Source organism: Schistocerca gregaria, chromosome X, assembly GCF_023897955.1.
Source record: "Schistocerca gregaria isolate iqSchGreg1 chromosome X, iqSchGreg1.2, whole genome shotgun sequence".
NCBI lineage: Eukaryota > Metazoa > Arthropoda > Insecta > Orthoptera > Acrididae > Schistocerca > Schistocerca gregaria.
The window spans coordinates 646,953,319-646,966,062 of record NC_064931.1 but is presented as its reverse complement, the minus strand read 5'-3'; the positions used below and the strand labels follow the sequence as shown (position 1 = coordinate 646,966,062).

The 12,744-nt window shown below is 37.7% G+C and overlaps 1 protein-coding gene across 1 annotated transcript in view; it reads right to left on the bottom strand.

Annotated features, from left to right (window-relative positions):
- Nucleotides 1-12,744, bottom strand: part of LOC126299424 (uncharacterized protein KIAA2013 homolog) — a 199,257-nt gene that overhangs the window by 45,104 nt on the left and 141,409 nt on the right. Inside the window, exons 5-8 of the mRNA XM_049991323.1 lie at nucleotides 11,333-11,456; nucleotides 8,192-8,308; nucleotides 7,842-8,104; nucleotides 1,027-1,114 (exon numbers count right to left, since the gene is read on the bottom strand). Coding sequence (XP_049847280.1) covers nucleotides 1,027-1,114; nucleotides 7,842-8,104; nucleotides 8,192-8,308; nucleotides 11,333-11,456 — 592 coding nt within the window. The remainder of the gene's footprint in view (nucleotides 1-1,026; nucleotides 1,115-7,841; nucleotides 8,105-8,191; nucleotides 8,309-11,332; nucleotides 11,457-12,744) is intronic.

Here is a 12,744-nt window from a genome sequence, read left to right as displayed (position 1 = left end):
ACTTTACTATTCAGGTGTGTGCGTACCTTGACAACCAATTTCAAGGCTACCAGATTGGGCATGGCTTAGCAACATCTCTAGCCCCATTGAAACAGCCACTATCAAGCACAGATTTTACCACCAGACAACACATTATGGGGGATAATCAAGTCCCATGTGGACTTATGTCAGAACAAAACCAATAAAGAATGGCACAAAAGTGTTAAGGAAGTCTTTGAAAGCACAGCTCCTTGGATGCTCTGAAAGATGTCAAGGAGGGCATGGAGAGACATTGAGCTCTGTGTAAGGCACAAAGGTGCAAATACAGATCTACTGCTCCAATCTACAATATATGATTATGAGTACTTTTTTCCAAATATATTTATTTTATTTTTCTTCTTTTTTAATTTATTTTCTACTTTATGAGATTCTGTCCTCCCCTATAGAACTTCTAGGGAACACTGTAATTGTTAAGAGGAAGATGGGAGCTTAGCTGTTGCATGTACAGACAAGTAAAGAAATTAAACATGTTACAGGAAACAGTCAAAACACAAACTTGTACTCAGTTCCAACAGAGGCTCATAATACAGTCAGCTACGAACAAGTAAAAAATCAAGTACAGGGGTTACTTTTATGTATCTCTGCTAGTAAATTACTGCCTACAAGTCGAACGAAGTTGTAGCACAACTGTTTCTATTCACTGGTCACAAGTTCATATTGGGCTGCCTTCAGGAGCCTCTACATCTTAACAGTTATTAGTAGCAGGTATAAAGAATAGACCAAAATTTTCAGTAATTTAGAGATTTTAATTATTAATGAAAAATTTAAAAGCTAGCAATGTAACTCAAAATTACTGATGCTTGTGACACATTCTTTCTTGAAGGTGGGTTCCTTACGTTAAAATGTAGAATTAAAGACACAACCAGTAATGATAAAGAGAGAACAAGATGAAAAATAGGAAAGTGTACAATTCACTATGGCTACCACTATTATGAAAAAAAATGTATGTAGACACAATGGAAAAATATTATAAATAAAATTTCCTACCTGTTTTTCAAGTGTAAGTAACCAATAAGATACTGCTGTGTTCACTTCTTCTATAGATGAAAGGCCTTGCCACAGGTTGTTCGCTTGCCTAAAACAGTTATTATTGTGCACTTACCTAACTATTACACTGACATAAATACTGCACTCTTTGAAACTAAAGGTAGGAAAAGAAATAGAAAAAGAAAGAAAGGAAGACTGGTTGTAATGTTACAAATTTATTGATGTTTAATAACAGTGAGTAGTTGCTTTATTGTGAGATAATTTGAGAAAAGCAGGATCCCTAACATACCTGGAGTGAATGACAGAGAAGCAAAGGTATTGAATGCAAGATCACAGGTTTCTAACACATCACAATCATCATAATTATTCAAACACTGATGCCAAATTGTAATACCTTTAAATTGTATTAACCCCCCCCCCCCCCCCACACACACACAAATATTCCAATGACAATACAATATTTTTACTGTAAACATTTGAAACAATTAGTACCTGGTCAAATGCCACAGGGAAACTGAAGTTTAATGGTATCGCATTTGAAAGTGATCACAAAATCTGAACTAATACATCTCAGTAAGATATTATTCAAATGTGTCCACTCAATATGTCTTTTTACTGTAGACTATCCTGACATTTTCACACTAACTGACTAGTTCTCTTAAGATAAATTTTCTCCAATAAATGACAAGTTAAATTATTTGACATTTTCCAAAGCTGAGTCAGCACATCTAGTTTTACTTCCATTCTTTCTCTCCTTTATTTTTTAATTTGTTGACTGACTTCCATGCAACTTCTAACTTCTCTGTTTTTCAAATTTAGTGTTTTGATGCATGTGAAATCAAGAGACACTAGTTCTGCTCTGCTGCAGCTCTTGAAATGGTCAGCTTTGGATGTCCTGTTACCAAGTGAAGTGACAAAAAACCTGACCACATGTGTCTGTGTGCTGACCTAGTTCAGTTTCATTTCTTGTTATACTGACTGCCCATTTATACATCAACTTCTGTTGTGTACCAGTTTCACTGCACTCTACTACCAGGTTGTGTTCCATGTTAGTGAGAAATCGTGTTCTTTACTGGATTCATGCATGGTTATTCTTTCTAGTCTTGACCACAGTAATTTGTGTTGTTCAATATACACTATATCCTGACAGTTAAATGGTGAAGATGATATGTTCATGAATTATATGAAACAGGAAGGTATTTAGCAATAAAAGAACTCTTTCAGTAACAGGGAAATGCCAGCAGCTTCTTAACATTAACTTTTGATGAAACTGGTGATCTATTCTGATCATTCTATTGAAAGAAAAGCCATGTAATTGCAACCAGCTTTGAATTTCACCTGAAGCAGAAGAAACCAAGACAGTTATAAGACATGCCTCACCAATCTAATCTCATAAATACCACTTTAACATATTCCAATTAATGGTCCTTTATGTAAGAGGTCCTTGTTCATTTTGCTTCAGATTTGTAAGTTTCTCGTGAAGGAAGGAAGGAAGGAAGGAAAAGGATGGGGAAGGAAATTGGCCACGCCTGGAGCAATTTAAGGGAATCATGGAAAAAATAAATCTGGGTGGCCGTTGTCATCCTAATGAATGCAACTTCAATGCACTAACCACTGCACCATCTTGCTCAGTGTTTCTCGTGAAGCACTAAAACTGTAGTATTTGAGTGCAATGGGCAGGAAATTAAAAATTCAAGAATATATCAGAGGTAGCAGCTGCGGCATGATCAATTTCTCTGCAGTACACACATTCAGTACCAATTCCATCTACAATTTTCTGCGCTGACCTTGGTCGTCATAATTTTCAGCAATAGTCTCTAACTCTGACTGTTCCATGTTGACATGCATGGGGTACAATCACAGCTTACTACTTTGTCCACATTGCTTCCAAATGCATGAGAAAAGTTGTTGCTGTATCAACATACTTCATTTGCATAATATTGTAATAAAGAAAGACATATGGCTCTAGTTTGTAACAGCAGGGGCAATCAATCAGCTGTAGACATGGAAGATGATCACAAGGACATGAACAATGCGTCAACTAGACCTAACTGGAAAATCTTACACACAGAATGTTCTATATTATACTGCACAAACAACAGCTACCAATGTACCTCTAAGTAAACACAGATTAATCAGTAGCTCCTGTAGTGGTAAAACTTTAAAAGTCTTCAGGTTTCTCCCCCAAGGTTTCTGGCATGTAGTCCCTTACTTACATATAATAACTAACTGATTCCAATTAGTAAACTATTGAATTAAAAAGGAATCCACAAGCAAATCGCTCTGTCAAATCATTTGTTGTAAATAATTCTACTTTTCAAATCTGTATTTGATCCCAATGAGCTCATGCCTTTTGGTACAGTAGTGAAGGTTGGTATTACTATTGTACAAAATGCAATTCTGTTCAAAGTAACGGATGACCTCTGTCAAAGCTTTTGTAACATATTCTTAAATTTTTTGAACTTAAAACAGTTTTAGTTCTTATTCTAATAATATTGATATTTGGGCCATTTCCTTCCTAAACAGGGCACAAACCTATAAAATAACATCTCACTGCTGTAAATAACCTAACAAACTTGAGCAATTTAAAAGAACTGCAATGCTTTTTAAGGAAAGTAATTTTTCTTGTAAATTTATTTCTTAGAATGTAGACATCCTTTATCTCTTAAACAAGCCCTAACAGAAGTGTGTTGGTTTTCAAAGGATATCATAATGTGACAAAGTGATCAACCAACTAAAAAATCCACTGAGGTAATTCCCACTCCTAGTGACTTACATAACTGGGAATCAATTAGTGCTTGCAACAGATGCCTCACAATATGGTGTGAAAACAGTGATAGCTCATTGAAACTTTGATGAGTTCAAGCTGCCAATCAATTTTGTCTCCAAAATGTTGATGTCCTCCCAAAAGCACCATTTCCAAATCAGAAACGAAATCTTAATTACAATCTATGCCATCAAGATGTTGCACATATACCTATATAAAAATAAATTCCACCTGCCCATGAACCACAAACATTTATTTCTGGGTCTCATTCATGGGTCTCAGAGAAGAACACTCACAGTCTCCAACAATGGGCTATGTTTGTATGCAACCACAGCCTCTATACTCACAACCACTGTTGCTTTGATCATCCTATGGCAGGGTCTATCCATGCAGTGTTACCTCTGCAATCCAACACCCCGATGCTTTTGGGTTCCTCTTCACACAGTGCAATCACACCACAGGTGCCATCCACGACGGCACATCCACACTTCGAGCACCCATTGGGGCCATGTGATACAGAAGTGCTTCTGGCATACAGTCCCGGGCCATTGTACTTGTCCCCTTACATCAAATGCAAGACTGTTCTGATGCCACCAAAGCATCTAAAACCAACACAGTGCCTCTGCCTGAAACCAGTTCTTATGGTCACAGACACTCCACTGTCGATAGGCGAAGAGCTCATGTTCCACCCAGGAAAAGTGACAGAACAATGAAGTCAACTGAGTCAGTGAAGACTGGCTAGATACATACAGTGAAAAAAATTGAAAAGAAAAGACCATGTGCACTAACCGAATGACAGCTGCTATGACCTTAAGTTTTCGAAAGCTGCTAGTATATGCATTCACTGACACAACCTCCACTTGGAGCCATCAGTGGGGAGACCAACTGCACAAACGACCCAACACCTCTGACCTAGTTTCCCAAATGGGGTAAGCACATGGCAGCATAAGATACACACAGTCAACACTGTTTTAGAATTAGAACTCACCATACCTCATCCTGAGAGAGCATGTTCAGCATCAGGCAGTGACACATCAGCTCCACAGCGGCCAGAAGCATGGCCAACTTTGGCCACCAGCACTTGGTATGCTCTTTTCCAGAGTGAAGGTGTACTCATCTGAAACTACCTGGCCAATTAAAACTGAATGCCAGGCTGGGACTCAAACCTGTAACCTTTGCCTATTGTGGACAAATGTTCTACTGCCTGAGCTGACCAGGCAGAACTTACAGCCTGTCCCCACAGATTTACTTGCACCAGTACTCTTTTCTACTTTCCAAAATTCACAGAGCGTATCCTGCATACCTCACACGAACAAAAACCCTGGAAAAATGGATATTGTGAAGGAATGGCTTAGTCACAGCCCAGAGGATTGTTTCCAGAGTGAATATTAACTCTACAGTACAGCATGTGCTGACATTTGGAAATTAAGAAATAAGTACTGGCAGAAGTAAAGCTGTCAGGACAGGTTGAGTCGTGTCTCGAGAGTCCAGTTGGTAGAGTATTTGACTGTGAAAAGCAAACATTCCACGTTTGAGTCCTGGTCTGTCACAAAGTTTTCATCTGCCTGGAAGTTTCAAACCAGCCCACATTATGCAGTAGAAAAAATAAGTCACTCTGCAAACAACCTCCTAAGCTGTGGCTCAGCCACTTGTCTGCAACATTTGTTCTTCCATGAGTGCTAGTCTCATATGATATGCAAGGCAACTTCTGTGAAGTTTGAAAAGTAGGAGAGAGGTACTGACGAAAGTAAACCAGTAAGGGCAGGTCATGAGTTGTGTCTTGATAGTGCAGTCGATAGAGCATTTACCTGCAAAAGGCAAAGGTTCCATACTCAGTATGTTCCTTATCCACCAAACTTGATGAAGGGACTGGCCTCGTGTGGATTTGTCTAACTTCTATTTTAACCTTGTATATCATTCATTCTCTGGTGTGTTATAATGATCGTCCATGAATATGCCAACTTTAATTTCGTACCTGTTTGCCCCTTATGGCAATTTGTGGGCTACAACATTTGTGAAATCTACGTATTCTCTGGGTTTACTCATAGATGTTCCTCAACATTTTAAACATTTTATTCTTTGTTCACTATAAATCTTCCCAACAACGCTGTCAGTCATCAACCTTGTCATATTCTACCGTACTCTTCTGTACTCAGAAGTACACTATATACAGTATGCTTCCCTTTTCATAACACTGTACAAAGAAAACAACTGGTCAGAACGATGTCAGATTTGAATGGAATACTATAAAGGAAAGAAACAACACTATGGGAGGGGCGGAATGGAAATTTTACCACTAGATGGTGCTGTAAGCATCATAATGTAAATGGGTTCAGCTACGAATGGCAGATGAATCGCAATATCACACCAATTGTACTGTGCAATGTGCATGACCAAACGAGTTTGGAATTCAACACTAGTGGCACTGTTAGTTAGGTAAGCCCATCCATCATGGTGAGGTCGTACCACATCTGATGGGAAAAACTGGTTTTTAATTCTCCTGGAGGCAAAAACTGCATATAAAGCAACAATGACATTAGCTGTTAATTGTTTTGAGGCCAAAAGCTGCATAAAGAGCAATAATGAAATATGTTTTTAATTGACCTTAGGCCAAAAACTACGTAAAAACCAACCATGAAATCTATGTTTAATTGGCGCAATACATGTTCAATATGGTGTCCACTGTTTTCTACCCCAAGTTGAAATTGAGAAACAGCATGCTCCACATCAGACTGGAGTATCTCAGGGCTCCTACTCAACATGTGTTACATAAAGTATGCCTTCAATTCAAATACGTTTGTAATAAGAGCACTGAACACAGTATCTTCCAGATAACCTCACAGCCATGTCATAAGGATTAAAAGCAGGTGAACTGGATGGCCAGGCTGTAGGGAAATGATGGCAGATAATTCTAGCATTTCCTAAGTGTCTCTGCAGCAGCTGTTTCACCATCTGTGCAATGTGCAGAGGAGTGTCATCTTACATGAAAATGATCCTACCCACACATTCAAGCTGTGGAATGGTTTGAAATGGTGTGCAGATGTCTCTCATAGCATTTACCAATGACAGCACACATAACAGAACCCACGGGACTCACCTCCTCAAAAATGGCCCTAAGATATACGATGCTGTCAATCTGTACCACACAGTTACCTTTGCAGAATGAAGTGGTACTGGCTGAAGTGCATGTGAATTTTGCATTGCCCAAATTCTGTATATTGACATTACTTTGGAGAGGGAAATGGGCTTTGTCTGTCCATAAAATATTCAATGGTCATTCACTGTCCACTTCCACGTGAACAAGAAATTCTACGGCAAATTACACAGCTCAAAGCAACTCCTGACCATGGATAATTTTGTATGGATAGCAATGCAGGATGTTTCATAAAATTTTATGCACCATGCTCAAGGACATGTCCACAGTTTGGGCAATTCCCCGTCCACTATATGTTTACACATCACCACTTGATCCTTCCTACAATGCTGTGGTCACATCTTCTACTTATGTTGGCTCAGTTGTTTTCCTCCCTCTGCCACATTACACTGCAAAAGAACCTGTCTTTTTAAATTTCATATAATCATTTTCTCTAAACCCTTGGCAGACATCAAATCAATGCCTATTTTCATACCCCTGAGTGTCCATAACTTCTGCAGAGCAACAAGTGTGCAGTTACTATTCTTGTAAGAGAGCTTTATCAGCACCACATGATTCTGTATTGAGACAGTCATGCCATGTGCTTCAGATGCAGAGGAAAAGCCATGTATCCAGTGTCTTTTGTTTCTGCTACTTTCTGTTCCATTCCGGGGTAAAATTGTAATCAAATTTTTAATGCCATTCAAACTTGTACAACTGTCAGTAAACCTGTACTTGTTAATACTTATTTTTTGTGCTTCCATACAATGAAAGAGAATTAGTTTCATCAAACAGTAATCTAAAAAGAGTCCAGGGCGATTTTTAGCACAGGAAAAAAAAAGTTCCAAGGAACTGAGTACATAAAAATACAAAAAGGTCAGCTCCAAACAGAAAGAATACACAAATCATAATTACAATGTGTGATGACCGCCGAAACATCCTTCTGCATAAAACAAACTGTTCATCAGTTCCGCTTTCTTTTCCTTTGAAGTTCCATCTTCATGATATGGTGATGCAACATGAGATAGAACATAATAGAATGTTGCATTAATTTTGTCTCCATTAATTGCTTGTGTGTGCTTTGACTGACTTATTGTGACACCAGTGCTCCATAACTGTTTCCACACATTAACATGATCATCTTTCAAATCTGGCTTTACCACAGCTCTTTCCATTATCTGAAAATTTTAGTCAGAGAATACAAGTCTTAATGGAATAACACAAGAAATATAATATATCACTAGTTATAATCATACAGAACTTACATTTAATGCTTCCTTCTCAAGAATATCTTTCCTTGTTGCATATTCCACTTTTGTTATAGCCTCAGAGTACTTTATTACTGTGAGACACTGAATGGTCTTCGTGCTTCGTGCTTTCATCTGAATAAAATTATTTCGCATTATACACTGAACATAAAAAACACTAAATCTACTATTCCTACGTACCACAATTTTATAATTTCTAAATTTTTCAAGAGATGAAAAACAGTTTCACACAAAAAATTAAGATCCAGACATGAAACAAAAGCCCGTGAGAACACAAAAACACCCTTACGCTCCATTTCTTATCTTAATTTATGTCAATACAAAATGATGCAAGATTACATTGGAACACATTTTCTTATTTTATAACTGTACAGAGAAAGCACTTTTTTATTTTGTTGATAAACTAGTATTAATCCAGTTACATGAGGAGTGTTCCACTTTGGTGACTATTGGACTCAGTGAATCACTGCATCCTCTGCTGCACCGCACTATTCTGCCACTGACACGTCTTTTGACCAGGTTTGCAGCACTCTTGAAAAATTGTTATTGCTCTTGATTTGGAACATCACTATCACAGTGCAATGTGCATGTGCCATCTACACTGGCTGAAAGATCTGACCTCTCAAAATCCCTATCAGATCCTATTTGGACAATTTGAACTACACTACTCTGTGCAACTGTCACAATATACATCAGGTATCAAATGCCCTAGAGCCAAAGAAGACATCAACAGATGGTACTGCTGGTCACTGGTGGTTCTACCTGAACTGATACACAATGATTATACATCTTAATACATTCAAGTAATGCCAGTTCCACTTTATTAAGAGACAGTGAAACTCAAAGTTTTCAACAACAAAGTAATTCAAGGCAGAGGAGAAGATTGGTCCACAACAGAGGATGAAGCTGGCTATGCTCTTCCCAAAAGAACAATCCAATCACTCACTTCATTCAATTTAAGGAAACCACAGAAAAGCTACATTTGGATGACTGGTCTATTGACTCCTCCCAAATGTAATACCAGTGCCTTAACCACAGTGCCATCTCACTCAGCATGTCAAACCAAGTAATCTTGTTTGAAACAGTTTGTGAGAGCGAAGAATGTTATGGGAACCATAAACTGTAATTTCACCATATAGTAAGAGTTTAAACCAAAGTAAATACAAAATAGGAATATGCTGTAAATTTGACCAAATGTGATGTTGGTACATCTTGAGTAGCTGGTGAAAATGTAAATTAAAACTGGCATACAGATTCTGGAATAGGATCTTTTAATCTGTTTCAACTGTGAAGGACATAAGGGGAAAGGAACAAAATGTAAGAGTTTCACCAACAAGTCTAATATTTACTTTAGTTGTCACATCAGAACATTGCCGCCGCCACCCCCGTCCCCCTCCCTTCTCATGCCCCCGTCTCTAAAGACATGGATGAGTCTCACAAATATCATAAACTATCATGTTCTGCAATTGAACACTGAACACCAAAGGGATCTGAACATGTCAGTGATGTCATCTTTTTAACGCATCTTACCTGCTACAATACCGCCATGGCCACATGCAGTGAATTTGCAACACTAATTGGGCATTAGAGAAAGTATACTGAACTAGAAAGAAAATAAAGGAGGACAAGATTCAGCACACCAATGCAGAAATGAATAAGTCACATGATAAATTACTAGTTTTGGTTTGCAGCCAATTGGTCATTTTATTTACACATTATTTCTACAGCTTCCCTAGTTGTCTTGGGGCGATTTCCTTGCTTGCTGTTTGTAGCCTGAACAGCAAGCAATGAAATCTACGCTCAACACTTGAAGGAGGAAACCAGGATAGCTGCCAAAATAATACATTAAGGTAATGACCAACTTGACTAAATTCTGCCACAGTTCACAGTTACAAGTAATCTATCAGCTGAATGTTCAAATCAATCAGTATTTTCTTTCACACAGTACGCTTTCTACATAAACATCTTATTCTGCTAGGTTGTAAGAACTGGACCTATGTTAAGTGTCCATTTCCCTTAACATGGAAAACTCTTCTTGAGGCAAATTCTGTAAACATAGTCCAACTAATACTGAACTGAGACTTTATGCAGAAAGAATAATGATCATTATGACAGTTAAAAAAATTCCATGACATGTGAAATAGCACATTCACCTTTTTCTTATACACTGATCATGACTGTAAATACCAAACATTCTTTTGACAAATTTAATAAGCAATTGTCTATAAAATTATTACTATACACAAGGGATATTTTTTTCAAGGTCTGATCAGTCATAAAATTAAATGTACAGTGAAACTCTGATGAAGCTTTAGCATATGTCACACTTTTCAGTCCTGAATGCATAGTGAGCACCTAAAGGTGCCTAGAACAATACTCCCACCCACCAAGTGTGAAGTGTGTGCTGTCATTTGCTTTCTTCAGCCTGGAGGATTTTGCCTGATTACTTGCAGTCCACATAACCTAACTGTCATGCGTGACAACAATGTGTGGCAATGGTGCAGGAACTTCACAGCAGGATGTACACATGTTCATGATGCAAGCAGCAGGGAAGCAAGTGAGTATCAACCAATGATCTTGTTCAGCAAGTGGATCAGGCGATTCAAGAAAATCATCTGCGAGGGGCAATTCTGAGCAAGGTAAGAGGAATGCAGGCATCAGCCATTGTTCTTCTTCATTACACTGTTTGGCCAAACACTGCAGTTGCAATAAAGATGCTTGTGCAGTGTATTTAGTGGGAAGTATCCAATCACTCACCAACAGCCCGGACTTGTCAACCTCTGATATTTATCTCGCTGCTCACATGCACCACTGGCTATGAAGCAGCATTTTGGCACAGACTATGAGCTGCAGACTAGTGTAGAGAAATGGTAAAAAACACAGGCAGCTACTTTCTATAATGAGGATATTGATAAGTTGGTACAACACTATGACAAATGTATAAGTTGGAGCGGTGACTATGTAGAAAAGTAGCTGGAAGATATAGTTAAATGTCGCAAATAAAAAAATTTTTTATATCTTCACTGTATTTTCCATTCCACAACAGATTGTTCCTTGAAAAAATAATAAAGATAGCCCTTGTGTTTCATAAAAAAAGTTAAACTACAAGGGGGAGGAAAAACAATAGTATGACAATACCTCAACAGTCTGTGGGATTGACTTTGATACAATTGAAACACCCATTACATTAGCAGTTTTGGAAGATACTTCAACCATTCCAGTTACAACTTGAAATCTGAAGCTTTCTTTTCCATTTGAAAATCTGAAAAAGAGAACAAACAGTTACTTTCACAGTTCAACTAGTTAACAAAAATTGCCAAGTGACATAACTCACTGCATAAAATGATTGTGCAAGATTACATTTTTTATTGATTGATAGAAATGGGATTTACATTAGCTGAAATATAAAAATCGATCTCATTACGACACAATGATATGAAAATGTTATAGACAAAAGATGTAGCTCTTGTTAAATAAATCAATGATGGAAATGTCTAATATTAAAAACGGAATTAATCTCTATATCTATAATTACTAAGCAACCATTCCAGGACCTGACGAAAGGAGAAAAGTTCGTTGCTTACTATATTTTCACTGTCATTTACCATCCAGTAAAGTCACCAGAAATTCAATACCAATTACAAAATAACCTAGACACAATACCTCTATGGTGGGGAAAGTGGCAACTCCCTCTGAATAAGTAAAAGTGTGAGGTCATCTACATGAGTATGAATAGAAATCTGTTAAATTTCGCTTACACAATACATCTCACAATTATAAATGCTGTCAACTAAATACTTAGGAATTACTATTATGAACAACTTAAATTGCAACGACCACATAGTGTTGTGGGTAAGGTAAACTAAAGAAAATGTTTTATTGGCAGAATGCTTAGAAGATGCAAAAGGTGTACTAAAGTGACTGCCTACACTACACTTGTTCATCCTCTGCCAGAGTACTGTAGTGCAGTATTGGATCCTTACAAGAGAGGATTGATGGAGGACTTCGAAAAAGTCCAACGAAGGGCAGAAAAATAGGAAAGAGAGTGTCACAGATATACCACATGAGTTGGGGTTTAATCATTAAAACAAAGGTGTATTTCATTGTAGCAAGAGCTCTTCACAAAATTTCAGTCAGTAACCCCCTCTTCTCAATGTGAAAATACTTCACTGTCACCAAACTAGATAGGGAGAAAAGATCATAGCAACAAAATAAGATTTAAGTGTTCATTTTTCCCATGCACTGTTAGGGTGTGGAACAGCAGGGAAATAGTCTGAAGGTGGTTCAAAGAACCTTCTTTCAGGCACTTCAGCATTAGATGTGACATTTTAATTTATTATTTCTTTACCACTGACTCTATTCGCAACAGTTTGCAGACAGTATCCACATATACCACAGAATGTATCTGCAATACTATATCACTGTACAACAAATAGTTCAGGCGATATGACATCATAAACATTGAGATGAGCGGAAAAAAAAAAATTGCTTTTGCTTAACATGAGGTGCAAATTTCCCAGACTACATGCTTTTGCTTAACATGGGGTGCA